The 19,417-nt window shown below is 38.9% G+C and overlaps 1 protein-coding gene across 6 annotated transcripts in view; it reads right to left on the bottom strand.

The window, feature by feature from the left end:
* Nucleotides 1-19,417, bottom strand: part of asic1c (acid-sensing (proton-gated) ion channel 1c) — a 77,492-nt gene that overhangs the window by 5,141 nt on the left and 52,934 nt on the right. For 2 of the 6 annotated variants that reach the window (XM_058639299.1, XM_058639315.1), the window contains exons 1-9: nucleotides 11,104-12,122; nucleotides 8,645-8,795; nucleotides 7,656-7,783; nucleotides 3,468-3,618; nucleotides 3,324-3,380; nucleotides 2,757-2,910; nucleotides 2,441-2,532; nucleotides 2,093-2,172; nucleotides 1,756-1,827 (exon numbers count right to left, since the gene is read on the bottom strand). In XM_058639299.1, the coding sequence (XP_058495282.1) occupies nucleotides 1,756-1,827; nucleotides 2,093-2,172; nucleotides 2,441-2,532; nucleotides 2,757-2,910; nucleotides 3,324-3,380; nucleotides 3,468-3,618; nucleotides 7,656-7,783; nucleotides 8,645-8,795; nucleotides 11,104-11,745 (1,527 nt within the window). In that variant the 5' untranslated portion in view covers nucleotides 11,746-12,122. Of the gene's footprint in view, nucleotides 1-1,755; nucleotides 1,828-2,092; nucleotides 2,173-2,440; nucleotides 2,533-2,756; nucleotides 2,911-3,323; nucleotides 3,381-3,467; nucleotides 3,619-5,345; nucleotides 5,474-7,655; nucleotides 7,784-8,644; nucleotides 8,796-11,103; nucleotides 12,123-19,417 lie in introns of those variants that run through there. The other 4 variants (XM_058639323.1, XM_058639333.1, XM_058639307.1 and 1 more) reach the window with 3 other exon arrangements.

Below are 19,417 nucleotides of genomic sequence, written 5' to 3'. Positions count from 1 at the left end.
AGTCATTTAGAGAGTCTAGTGGTTTGTTTTAGTGCTTTGAGCCGTTATTTGAACATGATCACTGATCCCCATGTGATACAGTGAAATGAGCAGTTACAGTAGATGTTTTGTCACTGTTGTGAAGACACAGAACTCAATTTGAATGAAAGCCTTTGGGGAAAATTAGTCTACTTATGTCTTGTTAACGTCAGTAAACACAAGCTTCGGCTTGCGTTTTCCTCTAAATGAGAACATCATTTAGAGGAAAACAGATGATAAAATACAGCAAATATGAATGGACACCAGAGTGAGTGACAGGTAACATCTGGAAAATGTCTGGTTGAAAAAACAGACACGGTGCTGGTCAAATTGTGGGTCCACAGGTAGTTAGGGAGTGATCACTATTGCCTTTACTGTTCAAGTGACACATTTTCTGCATAAACTGTGTCTGAGTGGCCAAGAAAATAATAATTTCCATCATTACATTCTTTAATTAGTGTCAGTATCATAATTTAAAAAAATATTAAAACTGACATAGACAACTTCTGATAACTGAAGTTGTCTGTCAGTTTTGAACATAACTTCCACTGACCTCACTAATATATATATGTGTATATATATATATATATATATATATATATACACACACGTATATATTAAAGGAGAGTTCACATACTTTTTTTGAGTATTGTTTTACAGAAGAACATAACACTTTTCAGAAACTTAAGTGTCAGAATAATGAAATTATGTCAATAATAATAGTAAAAAAACACACTTTCTATCAAATATACTTCTATCTGACTTCAAATGCGGCAATTTTCCACGAAGCTTTGAATCAGCATCATGTGCAGCACATTTGCTGATTAGAAGGTTCATTTTGGTTCATAAATAATTTTGTCATATAGAACAGTCAGCAGGGGGAAGTGCCTCTAGGTGCCCTGTGTTCAAACACTGGGCTCAACAAAATGCTGTGATTTAGGAACGGAGAGAAATGCCTCTCAATGCTCGACTTCATTTTGAACTTAAAATGGGTTTTATTGCCTCGAAGGCTTTGTAAAGGAGTTGATCATAAAAATGCTCTTTATCCGTCTCTGCTTTCTGCTCGTTCGTCTATACTCTCGCATGAATCTATTCTGAATTTGCTCTAATCATTCTGCCAGACAAAAGCAGCCACAATATAACAGTTCTTCCTGCTCCAAGTGAACTGCAATTACATTTAATCATAGGACTGAAGGTGAAATCGGTGTAAATTTGGCGAGTCATAAATTAAGTTAGCGGAGAGAGGGTTGGATTTTTCGCTTCTACTTTCATGCACTGAGGCTTAAGGACACTCAAGTGTCAAACAGTTTGACAAACCACAAAAAGCCAAGTGAGACAAGTTAACTAAGTCTGGTCTTTGTAAATATTTATATAGAGTTCATCTATAAAATGTTTGTAGATTTTTGCGCTGCTTCTCTATGATGTTCACCATGTAAATAAAAGACTGATGTAGCTGTAACAATAGTTCCCTAATTATGCATTCATGCTGTGCAAAAACACAAACAAACATTGTATGTAAAAAATAATGACTGCTCTCTAGAAAAGCACAAAAGTTTTTGCAGGAATGGTTACATAATGTGTGGCTTTGCTTTCTCTCAGATGCTGTTCATTAGTAGCACTTTAAGTATGAGCAGACATTTGTTGCTGCTGCTGCTGCTGCTGCTGTTGCTGTTGTTGTTCCTGAGCTCATTACATTCATTTCATTCAGTCAGATCCATTCTGAGAGACTGTAATTACCAGATTGTCGCTCTGGCAACGCTGTGGCCGTTTCTTGCGTACGAAGTAACCCATAACCTTGTCCTTAAACACCTAAACGCAAAAAAAACCCATCAGATACAAAGTTTAAATCTACTAAATACACAATCATTGACATGGAAAAAGGAAACAGTTTCCCTTGGGGTAAAATAATTTAGCTGCAAAAGCAAACGTTTTATTGATCTAATGCTAAGGAGGGAAGAGAGAATGCATTTGTCCCTAATAATCCTTGGCATATAGTGCATCGATATACTGTATGCTCTATATTAAGACATCATTGAGAATTAATGGTTAGCATTTTTTACATTTTTAATTTTACCTCGTATAGGTAGTCAAATATTTCCAGTATTGTTAAAACGCTGGCTCCGATAAACAGCCCCATCTGACCTCCAATGTCACCTAGAGAAAGAGAGATGAACAGATGATGCATGGGCAGGTACAGTAATTGAACAATGTTGTGTGACAGTCATAATCTAAGCAGAACGTCCAGCCCCAACGTCTCATCAGACACAAGGCATCAGATTATTATGTCTTGAGCCTGTTTCATGACTTCAAAGAGGAGTAACCTCAAACACCATGTGTGAACACGTCGTGAAATGCAGCAGCGACGGCCCGCTGAGAGCGCTGATTCTGTCACGGTGGACCCCAAGGCTGAGAGAATGCTTACCGAGAAGCCCTGCAATTTCATAGGCCTTCTTCTGCTCAATCTTCTCGTAATTCAGAGCTTCAAAAAAGATGTCCAAGACCAATATATTTTCTCTGGAGAAAAGACAGACAACAGCATATGCAAAAGATGATATTTCCGGTGAGATTGCGCCACACCAAACAATAACTCACATTTCCTAACTATCTTTGGTTATTGTTACATTGAAGGTGAACGATGGAGACTCGGGTCTTGCTACAGTACATCCATCCATCAACAGAAAAAAAAAAGAAAAGAGGCCATTACCTGTTTTAACTCACGACTACCATATAATACTTACCCAATATACTGCTCAGTTTTGTTGAATTTCTTAGCCAGATATTTAGCAGATGCCTTACTGGGGATCTTAACCATGGACAGCTCCTTGCCATAGCGAGTCATGTTGCAGGGGGTCTGACAGACACAGTAATCGTTGTCTTTCTCTACCAAAAAGTCTGTGGATGATCAAAGTCATTCAAAAAACATTGCGGTGACTACGACAAATCAAACACACTGCATGCAGTTTGCACTTAAAATATCTTCACACAACGGAGAAGCTACATTCGCTGCCATCGTTCACTTTCCATGAAAGCAAGTAATAACTAAAGCTAAAAGAGGAGGGAGAGAAAAGCACTCTGGGATTTATTTGATGCCAATGAAGCACAGACACATTACAAATTTCCCAAATGGGATTTTTAAAACAATACTTTAACTTTATTATTTTTTGCTTCAGTGCTGTCTGAGATTAAAAAATATTTCCCGAGGTAAACCTGCAGGGGCATTACTGTATCTCAAGGCTGAGATCGTCTGCTATGCAAAACTATTACACAAATTATTGATTCGTATACAGTACAGAGTTTGGGCTCACCTAAAGCAGGGTCAGCACAGTCTTTGTACTGCTCAGGTGTGCAAACTGTTGAGGTCCCTGTTTGAAATGACACATGAAGATAATGACACAAGGACACAAAGGTGTGTAACATTTTCCACTGATTATGGCGGTCCAACCTCATACCTGGCATGTGAACCATCCTGCAGTTACAATTCTCCAGCAGGTACCGGGTTTCACAGTCAATACGGCAGGCGGTGATGCTGTACGTGGAGAAGAATTCAGACTCTATAGGGGTGGACTTGCAATCTCCCCAAGGCGGAGGGAGGTACTGAAGCTGAAAGAGCAAACAACACATTTTCCACTCAGTCTATAAGCACAACACATAACAAATTACAAAAAATAAATAAATAAATAAAAAAAGCAAGTGCAATACAGCACGCATATGCAGACAGAGGACAAATGTCATAAAACCAAAAAAAAATATATGCATACATTTAAATGAAAATGTGCACCGAGACAATGTGTGCATAAAATGTCCAACAACGTTATTGCTCATGTGTAGCAGCAAGCAGACACCATGCAGGGCATTACTAATGCAGGTCTAGTCCACGGCAGGAAGCAGAGTACCATGGGATTAGAGACAGACTGTCAAATATGTCTTTTCAGAACAGGACACCACAATCCACAAAACAAATTGTTGCAGTCTAAGAACGAAAGTCGGAACAATAAACAGTTTCACGGTAATCAAATGGGAACAGCCAAATAAATATACAAGACATTACACAGATAATAAGGTTTTATTAAGCAGAAATGCGTAGCTGGTATATTTAATGAAAGAGTTCCTAATTAATTAAGTTAATGACGGTGGTTTTATTGTTGAGTAGCGATTTAAAACAACGGTGTGTGTCTACAGTCAGTTTTATAATGGACTGCAAATGCAGTGCATACATGGTCTAAAGTCTCATTGGGGGAAACTCATTAACGAGGTGAGGAGGAGGTCAACGCCGTTATGAGTAACTTGGGGAATTCTAATTGAACCCTCTAATGAGGACTATTTTAATTAATTTAAAGGTTTCCGTCTACATTAATTACTAAATGTTTGCATCATGTTTAGAGCTTCCTTAAACATAACATTTTTCTCTCTGCAGATTGACCATGGTCATATATAACCAAATGTGAGACTTTCAGTCCATTTTAAAAGTCAATTTACGACAACAATGCCTACAACAAATCACCATGACAAAAATCAGCCAATTATTTATGAATGGCACTGATGCCTGCTTGGGCATTTGAGTAAATAGCACTAATTGCAGTTGGAGCTCGCCAACAATCGATGCTGAAGGCTTCTTCTCGCAGGGAAATTACAGTTTTTGTCATGTGAGCGTTCACTGTAATTCCCAATCATTTCCACCAGCTCCCACCTGGCTAACTCTTGACAATGTAATGTCACTTAGTCGATAAAGTGTGACAGAGATAGAGTACAAACCTGCAAACCTGATTAAGACTTTATTGAGCTCCAGTTCTAGTCTAGAGACTCTCATAACTGGAGTTACCCTAGAGATAAAACAATAGTGCAATAAATGCTGGATTTCAAACTGATGCCAGAGTCCTCGTGGGTAATAAAAATTAAAATCTATAATGAATCACATTTGCTGGTGCCTCCAAATAACATTAAGGGGCAGTCCAGTGAATCGACCCATTAACACATGGAAATAAAATGTGAAGAGAACTATGCGTGACAGTAAAAGAGCAAAGCCAAGCAGAAGCTCTCATGATGATACAGACGCAGATGAAAGGCTTCAAGCTGAAATGGAACACAGTCACTGCTCGATATAGATAAATAGAGAAGACAATGACGACAACAAGCGACTACAGATGTTGTAGCTTCAGCCACACAGACTGGAGCTGGGAAAGTCCCCAAGGAAAGGATGCCAGCAGATGAAAAGTATGGAACCTGATGACAGGTGTAGCTCTAATGCATAACTGATTTTTTTTTTTTTTTTTGGTTAAGTTTGTTTCTTTATCTGTGGCATGCAGCAAGCCCAGACAGTTATACGCTACCCTCTGCTCTTGTGCGGAAACAAACGTTTGGAAGCCGGGGGTGACCCCGAAGCCCAGCTGATGAGGGAAAGGAGGCTCTGACTGAGAGTGGAGCTGAACCTTTATGCCGGCCTCATAGGACGTCTCATCTAGGGCGAGGGGTGAGGGAACACAGCCCACATAATTATCAAAAATAAGATTTGAGAGGTGCAACAGTAAGGTAAGGGAGAGAAAGTGGTCAACGCCTCTGTACAGTCAGACAACCTGTTGTCAGCACAGCAACAAGACAGCTACAACGCCCACTCTCATGTGAAAACTCTTCTTTCCTCGAAGTAAAGCTCATAATAGTATAGTAGTAATAGCATAATTGTAGTCCAAAATGTGACGGCATATTCTTCACATCCATTGTGATTCATAAGTTACAGCCTTGCATTAAAAACCAAATTCATTTAAAAAGGTTTTCAAACATTGTTTCACACTATAACACCATTGGAGACTGACTGAAATCACTGCTGTCCAGATTTTAATAACAGACCTAATTCATGTAACACATCCTCTAGGTCGTAAACATGTCTTGTGGCTGACACTGGGATGGGCACTTGTGTCATGGTAATTAATGACATTGCATGCACTTCTGCTTCCTGGAGGAAACTTCAGTGATGGTGATAAACAGATCAGATTCTGTTCTCTTTGGAGATGGCTGAATGATACACCATGTACAGAGAGAAAGACAAAAAGAGCAAGAGAGAGAGAGAGACACACACATACTTTATAAATCATATATTCAAAAAACAAACAAAATAAAATTTGTCACATTTGTGGTGTCCAAGTGTCTGTTTCAAGAGACCAAAATTCTGCCTCAATCATCCCATGTTAGTCTGCGAAAAGAGGGGTGAAGAATTTATTTCATCCTTTATCGCATGCTCAGGAACTGACCAAGACCATTAACTTTAGGAGCAAAATCATTTAAAGTAGGCTCGATTAATTCTTAAAGTAATGAATTGGGTTTACTGCTGGTGTATCCATTACTTAATACCAGGCAATGGCTGTGTGGTATAAATTTTAATAAGCCTAGAGCACAAAAATACACTTGATCTTAGCGGTAATCGTCGCAGAAACCTACAGTCCTTTGTGGCACAGCTGCCTGACTTAGAATGTTGCTGTTTGACAGTGGAAATGTTCCTGATCTGACAATGCTTACTTTTGGAAACCAAAGAGCGTTGTTTGGCTTGTGTGCTATTCTAGTGTAGACAAAAGGAGACAGTTTAAATGTTGTTGTGGTAATGCCACAAAGCTGCGCTACAGTTTCATTACATTTGGATAGGAAATCCATGTGAGATAAGTATTAGGACCCTTCACTCAAGGCTTTCTAATCAATTCAGACTCAACTCTAGTTATTACTTGTCATCCTTCACTGGTGGCAGGGGACAGTCAACAAATCTGCCACGTTGTCTTTCTGCTGTCATTGATACTGGGCAATAAAAACAATTAAAAAAACTGCTGTGGGTAATCTATGAATACTTAGTTTAATTGTTAGTGGATATGTAAACTAAACTAATATAACAGCAACGTTTCCTTCTATCAAGACACATAAAGTCTGGAGCCTCTTCTTAATTTATAGTAAAGCTTTGAAACTGAGTGAAAGTGGCAGCTAATAGCTCATATTATCACTAATGCTGCTGAGAAAAATCCCTCATGTTTTAATGTATTTTTAAGGGCGTTAATTATGAGATTCTTTTTTAATTAATTCACTTTTTAATTAGGTTGATGTTATATTTATCATAGTTAATATTTTGATCATGTGCTGACCACGTCTGTGTGAAATCCTTAACTCTTCTAAGCTCTTCTCTCTGGCTTCTCTTCAAATGTGCCACGTGAGACCGTTTTCCCCAAGCATTCAAATATCTGTAATCAGAATTTTTTTATATTCTCTCGCTGACTGAAAGCACTGAAGGCTTATGGAAAACAAAACAAATACTCTGCCAGATATTTTGCCTGCTGTAGAGTCTGAGGTTATTTGGCATGGATCAGGGCAGTATGCTTGTTCGCTTGCATCCAATCATTACTTGGCCCTGGTCTATCAACGGACCTTGGCTGCTATAATTCATCCGTTTCATTTATTGTACCCAGATTCATTGGATGTTTATTTATTTAACACGTTTTAACTGCACATTTCCCACACAAGATTAATCACAGAGCAGATTTTGCCCCATGCTCTGTCACACAGGTGTAATGGGCTTTAGCCAGAGAGGGTTTGAGGACAAACACACAATGAAGCAGAGCAAAAAAAAGGCGAGGGGGTTGCACGGGAGGAGGCTGAACGTTAGGTACCAGTTGCTGCTGACATGACACAAAAGTTTGAAAACCAGGGGCCACACCAAATCCCAGTTGGTCAATGAAGGGCGGCTCACTCTGGCTGTGGATCTGAACCTTGATGCCTGCTTCGTAGGAGGTCTCATCTGTGGATACAGCACGCCAGAAAATGGAACAAAAGCTGTGGATGGCTATGCAAACCCACTCTGTGGCCCTTTATCCTTCCCACTAGCAGTGATGCTGAGTTGTATATGGACAGAGATTTTTTCAACACGCCAGGAGCTAATGTGGAGAGGAATACTTGTAGGTTAGTAGGGTACAACAATATATCAGGTGTACATCAAATGATTTATTACATGCTAGCTTGCGTGTGAATATATGGCACAGAAAGTGTTGTGATTCACCATGGAAAGGAAAAATATGCCAGTCATGTAATATATCAAGACAATATGCCTTTAAACTTTAGTTGTAAGTCACTTGTGTGTGGAGCAGAATAATGCAAAGATTTTGCAGCAGTGATATCAATGAATGATGAGACCTGTGGAATCCTGGGGGTTTTGTTCTGCCTCCACACCAGCAACAGCTGTGGATGCATGGAGCCATTATGTTTTCAGGTTCCTATTCTTGCCTGTTGTCATGAATGCAATATCTCAAGAACACCATAAAGGAATTTCTTCAAATTTGCTCCATATGTTCACTTGCACTTAAGGATGAACTGATAAGAATTGGTGACCAAGTGTCAAAGGTCACATCTCTCCCTGCAGAAAATGTCCATCTTGTGCAGACAAAAAAAAAAAGTCTGAAAAGTCTTTACATAATGACGTTTTATGTCAAAAATTCAACTTCAGTGAGACATATGTTTTGGCCATTATCCATTGACATAACTAGGGAAGCTAGGGAGAGACTGTGACCATATGTGAGTGGTCACTGTATAAAGTGACACATCTACATGCTCAGATGACAGATGTTACTGTAAATGTCAGAATGGTGGATAGCGCTGCACTGACCTGTCTCTCCCCACACAGGGAGGTATTCATCCTGTTGAATATCCAGCATGATCTCCAAGCCGTTCCCTGTGCCACCTTTCAACGTTGTCAACAAAGGGTTGCCATCTAATCCGGAGTTGAAAGTGTAGCATTTTCCGTAGCGTGTGTAAATCTGTGAAGAACAAGAAGGGAAACATTTTACAGTGTGTTTCAGTAGCAGCACGGCGTGTGTCACATGTCAGTATGTAATTATGCAAGACAGGCAATAATTGCAGAGGTTTTGTGATTACCTGAGAAACCACTGCTAGCTCTTCACAGACACCCGACTCTGATTTGAGGAATTAAAGGGTGCTACTTAGCAGTAGCAGTAACTATCAAACTTTATTCCGTTTCCCTGCACATTTCCCTTGAGTAATTTAAAGTGAATGTACTATTTGCTATCATTAAAGACGACACACTTGAGGCTGGAGTTAAATTGGGTTCGTAAAATACATTTTTGTGTGTCTTCACGTGAAAGACATTGTAAGAGACCAAATCCATGCCAGTAAAGCTCAGTGGTATTTAACAACTGATGTGCAGTCACTGTGGTGAGTTTGCTCACATCAAATGTCTCTCTGAAGTAATGAACCCAGCTGTCTTGATTTATATTCAGCTTGTACTCTGGCACTCACTGTTTCCAGGCTGACATTTCATTCACAGTGATTGGGAAATGATCGTCCATACAGGAAAACAAGCACACGTCTATCATGATTAGACTCGACATTTTGAACTGAGCTCATTCATCATCGTGGTTTAGTACGAAATAATTAAGCAAACGGGTTGAGAGGCTGAGGAAATGTAGGAATACGACAACCAATTCCAGATGATCATTTCATAGATTAACAAAAAAAAAAAAAGTTAAAATATAAAAAATCACCACATTGTACAGCTTTGATTTCCTGAAAAATGCATTGTTCTGTAATGAATAAAGATAATTAAAATAATTTCAGTGTGTGGTGGTTTTTCACTTTTGATTAGGTATTCACTTGCTTGTAAAGTGACAAAAAAAGTAATTTTGCCATAAATCCTACATTAATAATACCCGCATCATTTGAAGTTGCAGCTTTCGGCTAAAATAAAATGTATCCCCGGCCTACACTACCAATTAACGACAAAAGGAAATACTGGAATATTCAGATTCTACTCAGATGCCTCCCATGCCTGTTGTTGACAATTCACACCTCAATTGCATTCCACCTGTGATAAAGTCATTTGGCATTCAGTTAAATATCAGAGCAAAAACCAAGCCAAATCCAAAATACTACCGTGGTAAGTGGCCAGATGACATCAAATTCGACCAGCATGCCAAAAGCAAAGCCAATCCCCAGAGATCAAAATCAGTGTTCCATATCCAGACTCTGACAGACTCACATGTAGCTGAGACGGATTACCAAGCTTTGCTCCTTTGCCCTTGCTGGTTATATAATGAGGACTGCAAAGAAGAGTAGAAAGCATCTAACGAGTGATTTTTTTTTTTACATTCATGGTAAGATAATAAAATGAGATATTTATTGAGTCACAGCACAGCTAGACCATGTGTTGCTTAAACACAACACAGCAAATGTAAATCCCAATAATGACTACACACTGGCCGTGATAAGTGATTTCTTTGGAGCGCGTAGTTTTCACACGAGTCTCAGTCCAGTTAAAGCTATCACAGTCGGAATTTGACAACTTGACTTTAGATGAATCTAGTCTGGATTTGCATCAAAGTCAGATGGTTTCATACCAGCGTGTGCTTGTGCTGACGATCGCGGTCACAGATTTATTACCAGTGCTGCAGAAATAAATTTGCCTCTGTGAATGCGTGCCTAACTCTCACCACAGACATTTGGCCTTGTGAATATTTTCTGATGGCCATAAAAGCTGCAAGTTTGTGTTGAAAGTATTTATTGGGGAATTTTCCAGTTGGAATTAATTAACACTAAGGTTGGGAAATGTCACACACTCTGTTACTCTGCTAAAGGGTACAGTAGACTTCCATCTGGTCTTTTAATTTGAAAACTCAGTCGTACTTCAACTCTACATGCCCTCCAGATGCTTCAATAGAGAAACTAAAATTTTAATTTGGACTGATTTATGACATTTGCATTTTTAATTATTCCCCCCCTTAATATTGTTGGCAAATAAGTAATTCACAAACCTGTAAAGGTCACACTGAAGTGAGGACATTGATTTTCCACCACAACTCAAGGTCTGTGTTTGATTCCTTGTGTGACTTTCCAAAAACACAAGTTTAATAATTCAAAAGCTGTCATGTTTGAGAGGCAAAAACAGGACGGGCTGGTTTTGTGGCTTTGAAACATCAACACCTTAAAACATCCTTAGACAAAGCCTGCTGGAGGGAGCTGTGACAAATGCTTGCATGAATTATTAATGCACTCTTTGAACAACATTCATATTTACACCTGACAAAATGCCATGTTTCTTTCTGTACATACAGTGCTGAAGTTTTTGTAGGTGCATGTTTCGCCGCGGAACCTGCACTCCAACAGCATGTCTTCCAGCTGGTGCCCGAGGCGTCCCATCATCTCAGTGGTGTTGATGTGGTAGTTGGGGGGTGGGGTGTAGTTGCTGAAGTCCAGCAGGTTCAGGAGACCATGTTTTTGATTGTCCTTAAGAATTGAAAGGCTCCTCTCCATCACGGTGTGATTGGGGTACATGAGGTCCATCCAGTAGCCGCTGTGGTAAAGGTCATGCTTGGTCACTGCGGACACACGGAAGACATTCTTATTGCAGAAAGTGACAGCTGGGAAGGACAAGTTGTGAGCCCAAGCCATATAGATCTTTGTGACAGCAGGGTAGGACATCAGGTAGAGGATTCTGTTCCAGGACCAGGTGGCGAGAAGACCCACACAAACAGAGAAGGCCATCATCCAGATGACCCGCTGCGGTTTCGACTTGTCTGTAGAGAAGATGAACTTCAAACCATGGATCTTGGTCTTCATTATGAAAGCCACCGTGATCTCTTTCCATGTTGATTTCAGTGAGCTGGAATCATTGGTTTGGAGAGTTGTTTCCTGGGCATCATGTCGCTTGTGTGTCCCCAGGACCATTGATTCAGATGTGGATGCTTTGACCATAATTGCTCAAGTCTGGGCAGGTGCTTCTTTAGTAGATGCAGTCTTTTATTAGTCCACCCTGTACTTCCCTAATTTACACTCGGCTTTTCCCACAGCCATCTCCAGGCAGAAATTCCATGTAGCAGTGAATTCCTAATACTCAGCTGTCCCAATGTTCACGCTTAAAAAGATGTAAACAAACGAAGTGAATTCCTTGGGGGATGTAAAATTGATTTACATAAGGATTCCTTTGAGGAAAACAGCTGAATCACGTCATTAACAAAAACCATCACGCGTAACCATTACCAGTCCTTCATCAATAGATAAATGGATGTGAAAATTGCAGATGTAAGCGATGGCTTCACTCGCAGAGGCAATCACTTTGAAAATCCGGTGAGGCTTACCCCTGTTGCTCAGGTCTTTTACTCCTCCATCTCCTTCGCCAGTGCCAGACAATACTTGCAGTTTTCACTGGTTTCTCTCTTTGTGCTGTAGCCGCCCAGAATCCAACTCCTCCCTTTTTGCACAGATTGAAGAGATGCCTTTTAGACTGTTGACTTGCAGCCTGCAGAAGCGAATATAAAGCTTGCTGCCTCGCTCTACAGTCGAATGGAGAATGAGGTGGAGCCAGTGAATGAAAGTGTTTTCCTCCGGTGATGAAGTAGACCTCCAATGGTGTAAAAGAGGCGGGGGGAAGGTATCAATCAAAGTAGAAATAATTGTAATAAAGATTGTGCAAACAAAAGAAAAAAAAAGACGGAGTAAAAGGAGACATCTAGTTGAAGGGAAAATATCAAAACTGCTTTAAAAACGAAATAGCAAAAAAAATCATTAGTTCTCCTGCTCTGCCAGATTAAAATATAATTTCAGAAATGGTGGTGTAATAACAGCTGACATTTTGCTGCATGCAGATGTGGCACTGGCTGGTATTAAAAGTGCTTTGCTCTAATTATGTGAGGCTATCAGAGGATTCAGCTTAGCTTCCTATACTCAAACTATTTTTTCATATTGTTAGCTGGAATCTGTGAGTATGTTGCAGAATAACCAGATCATGGCTGCCACGATATACAACAACAATATGAAACTTACACTCAAGAGGAGACAGTTGACTATCATGTGCAAGGTGAGATGGCACTAATTGGACCACAAACTGAAAATGATTTGTAATGACTTATGGGAATTGTGGAGTTTTGATTTGATGCTAGCATTGATACAAGTGATGTTACATCATGCCAAATTCATCTGAAATCTTACAGTCTTGAATATGTGCTATACAGACAGGGAGCAAAGGGAAACATAACTCTAGTAGTAGTGTACCAGACAAGAAATATTTCCAGCACAACATCATTTTATTATCAGTATAGCTTATTTTGTATGGGAGGAATAATCAAGCCGCAATATTCTAATTGGTGCAGTGGTAAAAAGCGATGCTTGAGTCAAGGCAGCTTAATTTTCTCATTTACCTCAAAAATGAAGTAAACACAATTTATGTCTTAAAATATTTTGTTAAGACACCAATGTTCATGGTAAATGTTTGCAAGTAATATATTTAATTCATCTCCTTGACCCATCATTTCACTTTTATTTGGCTGCACTTATTCTTTGCTCTCTTGTCGCTAGAGAGAAAAAGCTTTAAAATCTTTCCCACCGCAGACTTCTACCGTCTAATTCCCACCAAGTGTGCTTTAAAATGTCAAACATAACCACTGATTCATTCAGAGTGCCTTTCGCATTTGAAATGTATGGTCTGTTTAAATGCGTGCGCTGTGGTTTTAATGCAACGATTCTTTATCACACTGGCATTATATTACTTCCTTGTTTCAATCAAAACCAATAGCAAGCAATTCTGAGAGTGAAGCCAAGTGTGCAGAGGAAAGGAGACGTGTGATCACTGTGAGGATTATAACTTTAATGTCATTAGATTGAGCTGCAATAATCACACATGATCTGTGTTCACACCATCGATCAGGACGAGAGAATACATAATGAAAAAGATAACAGTTTTTCCTTTTCTGCATTAAATAAAACTAATGCAGTACCTGTTCACTATGTGCCTCTTCGGAAGTTTATTTACGTTATTTTCACATGGAACACCTAACTAGAAAAAGATGTTCCATGTTGGTGCTGTTTTTGCAGTTTATCTGTTACATTTCTACCAATTTCTCTTGCATTTCTTATCCAAACCTCCAAAGTCACCGCTGCACACATTGATGCACTTACTAAGTAACCTGCCGAGTTTGAAGCCTGTCACACAAACTGTTGAAATCGAGTAACAGTCCTTCAGACAGACAGACGATCAGAAGGTCAGAGTGGGATGATTTAACACTGGTAGCCTTCTTTACCAATTATTTGTTATTTGGCCAAGATTCAAAACTTAATTCAACAGGATTATTCCAACACATCAAGATTCATTTCCAGCCAATTTAATCATAGCTCAAAAAGTTATTCATACATAATAAAGATAGCAGTAAGCCGAGCAATGTTCTCTGTGTTCAAAGGTTAATGATCTGATAACATTAATGATTTTCTAGGGGCTGGGAAAATAAAGAAAACCAAAAGAAACAACTTCACTACTGTGGTAATTGTTGTGTCCTCTGTGTGCAACTTCAAGGGCTTTGCAGCAGCAAAACGACTACACGAATTGTCTGAATATAAACCCATTGACGACTGCTAGTGCTGTATCTTTGCAACATATATATTTTCTCCTGGCTTTATTCTTAGTCCTACGTTTCAACCTCTTTTTCCTAATGTTCCATTTTATGTCTCACTATGGGAAGCATGTGTTGTATTGATGAACATTTCACTAATATTACTCAAGTGTTAAAAACACTTTACTTTTTATAGTGTAGACATATGTGCAGCACATAAAAAACAACCTCATTTGACCAAAGTGCTATACAAATATATGGAAGAAATAAATCTGAAAGAAATGCAAAAATTAAATGTAAGATGCATGCACAATAAAAAAACAATATATTTCACAGGGTGAACAATAGTGTGTGCATCATCACGAATAAGAAACAACGGAAAGGGGAAATTCTCATGCTGCACGAGTGGCAGTCAAGTATCTCCAACAATACCACCTTATTACAGCTGGCCAACTGGTTTCTCCACTTATTGACCAGCTGCATTGATTTCCTTTATTCTCCATTTCTTTGAAGCCAGTCAATAGATATGAGGCACATTTAACTTGCAAGTTAATTGCTTGAGCTCATTTGTCCTATACAAGCTCAGTGGAGGCGTGAGGCAGGTGGCTTTCTGTCTCTGGATTACCCAAACGTCAGTGGGTTTGAGATTAAATGCAATTTCATCACACGCAGTTCCAAGGGCTATACACTTGTAGAACATGTGAGTCACCATTAGTGTTTTTAACATGTGTTTTCAGTCTTCGGTTGAGCTTTCAACTGTGTGATGCATGCAGGCACAAGTCTGTCAAATACGTGATTTGCTTCATGTGGCACTCAAAATTCACTATGATCAGTTTAATTAGCAGGACTTGAAATGTAAAGTGCTAAAAGTGAAACATGTCAAAGTGTTGTGATGCTTATTTAAAATAAATGATGACGCCCTGCATTATATATATTTGGCCACTTGGGGGCGAGCAACTAGCTGCAGCAGTGTGTTGACCACGTTATGTTACTAGCATTAATATGGAATCATACTGTATTATTGGCCAGTTGAGGAAAAAATATCAATGCCACACTCCTTTTTAATGTTATCTTGGTTGTCTTTGTCTGTGAGTAGTGTAACTCCAGAAGTAAAGGATGGATTTGGATGAAATCTTCTGGAGATTATGAACAGTGGAAAAAAAATATTATTAAAAATATTTTGGATTCAGATTTTATTTTTTACATTTTTTTTTTAAAAGGCCATTGTTGCAAAATAGGGGACATAATTAACACCGCGGGAAATGGAGCAGCCTTGTAGGAGGTGTGTGCTCTCTCCACTTTCTATTTCTGTTTTTGCTGTTAACACACCAGATAAATATACCAATAGAACTGAAAGACTCTTAACTGTTTTTGCATAACACAGAGCCATCTTTTCCATTACCACAGCTTTAATTACACATATTGTTTGCATGTTTTTCTTTCTGCATACTCAATGATATGAGAAAGAGAAAGGTAAAGAACAGGCTGTGAGACTATGAAGTCTGTATTCTTCCCCTGCACTTGTGTTATCAGACAGACTATATGGAGGTCTGAGTATTTACAATCAACTCTGAAACTGAGGCAACAAGTTTTCCAATCTGGTACAACACTCTGAAAGAAGGTAACTGCATGACAACAATGTTGTAGAACTATTGATCTTTTTCAAGTTTTAAATGATTTAATCAAAATATTACAATCAACACAATTCTTCAATCAGTCAGGAAAATAAATAGCTGGGAGCAAAAGTTAATGATTCTTCGTTCTCCTATAGTCTCCTTATTGAAAAGACACTGCAGCTCACACATGACTATTGTTCTCTTCCTGAAAATATTAACACGTTTCATCTCTGCCTCAGCATTCAAGCATTAATTAGAAAAAAACATGGTGTAATAATAAAACTTATCAAATGAGCAACTGATTGCAGCATGATGGAAAATAAATGTGGAAAAAGAATGAATTCCTTTTCATTGTTTTTTTTTTTTTTTTTTTATGTTAAACCCTGGGGCTGTCAGAGAATGACACCGGCCATTTTCTTTCATATCAAAGCCAAGTTGAGCCCCATAGGTCTCATTAGAGGAGGAGAAGTTTGAACAAAGAAAAGGAAAGAACTCCGTCAAGGCCCAGTGAGAATGCTCAGCACAAAATGAAATCCTGGCAGCAATTAGTCACACATCAGAAACACACCCAGCACAGACAGGGCCGAGACAAAGAGGGGGAGAAAGAAAAACAAAAAAAAAAACACCTCTGAAATGAATGTCCAGTTCCTGTAGAGCTGGACTGAACATGCAGATGAACACAAATATAGTCTTCATGTCGGATAAAAATGTCAAAAATGCATTTTTTGTGATACATACTTTGTGTATAATATTAAAACTGAATTTTTTTAAGCTTTTGGGTTGCAATTTTAATGATGTTACTGATTTAATAGTGACTGAGGTATCAAATGTATATTCAGTGTAATACAACGAAGAAAAAACTGTAAACCCGCACATCTGAGCTGAAAGAATCAGTAATTGTCAAATAAAACAGTTGCACATAATTGTAAATTGATTGATTAATCAATTAACCATTTTAGGTATGAGTGTCTTTTTTTGTCATTGATAGGAATGTGAATATAATTCATGAAATTAATCTATTTAGTTCATTTTAATTTGACAGACCACCTTAAACACTTTCTTGTTTTAGCCTTAAATTGTTCACACATGAAAAACGTGGCGTCCCTTTAACATTTAAAGCTCTAGTAAATACAGCTAAATCGTAGTATTCCACATACATTACATCAACATTTCTCAGCTGTCAGTTTTGGATGCTTTCGTGAGGTTACTTAAAATGCAGCATGTCACACTTGGATTCACATGAAAACTTGACAACTTGAGTCCCTAAGAATTTCCAGAGCTGAAGTCAAGGCTAGAAAACAAGCTGCGGCATCATTACACTGTGATTTAAGACCAAGAGTCAGAGAAAAAAAAAAAAACCTGAAGCATTTGCAATCAGGTCCGTCACTCTAGTGGATGGGCAGCTTCTTAAGCAGAGGGAGACATCTTGTGGCCTGCCTCTATATTAAACTAACCTCCTCGTTGGAATGTAGCACAGCCACTCTGTATGCTGTTTGAGTAATGCAAGAGAAGCAAGAATGGATTTCTCACTATGAGAGGCATATACTGTGAAATATCCCATATAAAATTAATCAAAAAGGGAGAAATATTGACATGTACTTCGTAAGATAAAATCCAAAATAAAACCCAGAGGGTTTTTTGGAGTGTATATTCAGTTTATATTTTATTGGTCACTAAACTTTCTCATCTTTTTCTTTTTTGAACGCAATTTTTTTTCTTTTTTTTTCTGCAGCATGTTGTTTTCCAGGTTCAGTAATGGAAAAAAAGCAGAACAGGAGGCAGTGTTACCTTTTTGAAATCCACAGTTGTTAACATCTCTGACACAGCATGTACTGTATATGCCCCCCTGGCAGAGCGGCTGAAGAGCAGATGCAGTCTGAATCAATAAAAAAACAGACGCTGTTGGCTGCACCCGAGTCTTTCTTCCCTGTTCCATCCAGACAGAATCCAACTAAAAAAAACATAGGTGCGCTGTCACTCAAGCTTTCAGTCTGCAGCCTGCAGTCACACTTTGATAAAGTCACTACTGAAATTTCCTCCTCGGTACTTTCATTTGCAAAGGATAATCTTTTTTTTTCTTCTTCTTTTTTTAGCATGTCCTCATCTTGTTTGCTCAGCTGTAGGCTTTTGAATCTATTTTGCATGCTTGCTCAGAAATTAAGCAAAGTAAGCACTTGCCAGAGGCCCAAAAGTGCAATGTATAAACTGCCTGCAAAACAGTTTTTCCACCGTCAGGTAAACATTTTAAGAACTCAAATCATTTCCGGTAACATCCAAGGCTGCACATGCCATCGCTTTCAAGCATTTGTAGGATTTTCTATCTGTAAATATATTGCTGTTTCAAACAATGTGTCATGTCTGGCTTTCCCTGTACAACGACACGTAATGTCGAAGGAAATCTCAGTTTACATGAAAGAAGAGAGCGATACAATACTTTGGAAGAAGCACTGCATTGCTTTTATTGGCTAAGGGAGTTGAATATAGATCCCATAGTCCATTAGTAGGAACAAAAGCTAAAAATAGGCTTGACAGGCAAGCCAAGATCCAAAGGACAAGTGGTAAGAAATCATGTTCCGTCATTTTGTCCCATCATTACCAAGTAAAGCATTATAATACTGGACAGTAAACAGGTTGAAGACATGCTATTGTATGGTTAACATGCCAGAAAGCTGCTAATCTACAACGTAACATAACAACAGTATTGGTTTTGGACAAAGCCACGCTTGTGTTTGGTGTCTCCACCTAACAAGCTAATTAACTTAAGAGCTTCTGACAACCAGCACCTCCAATGTCAGCCGTCGGCAGTATCTGCTACCAGATGTGCGCGTCAGCAAAAAGCATCCGCGTACAGCATCCCTCTTATGAATTCCTTTACTACTTCTCTTCAGCGCCATTGATCGAACTGCCAATACTGCACTTACAGTAACACTGGCTCTCACACTGGCCTTTAGTGACACTGAGTAATGGAACAAACATATTAGGTATTTGCTAGTCGGCCTGTCATCTATGCTCACTGCCGAAGATTTGTTTATTTCATTGTTTGCACAGTGGAGCTTTATTTCATTCGCCCCTCCCGCTTCACACTCTCGGCAGCACTATAATTTCGTGCTCCTTCATACACCTCTTCCCTTCATCTTCCCTAAAGCTTCCAGTTGTGCATCATGGCTCTGGCTTGGCTCTAAAGCAGGCTGAATCACAATAGTGTCAGTCCTCAGCTCAGTCCCAGTCCCACCTCAATCTCAGCACAGCACTGTCTCCTTATGCTGTCTCTCTCATCCTTTCTCTTTGATTTCCACATACTCTTAGCTCTCTCCTTTAACTCTCTTTCTTGCTCATCAGTTACTATCCATCTTTCTTTTTTTTTTTTTTTTTTAATAAAAACTACCTCTCTACCTGCTTTTTTCCTCATCTCCCACACTGCTCGTCTTC

This window comes from Solea solea, chromosome 1 (assembly GCF_958295425.1).
Source record: "Solea solea chromosome 1, fSolSol10.1, whole genome shotgun sequence".
Classification (NCBI taxonomy): Eukaryota; Metazoa; Chordata; class Actinopteri; order Pleuronectiformes; family Soleidae; genus Solea; species Solea solea.
This window is presented reverse-complemented; position numbering and strand designations above follow the sequence as displayed.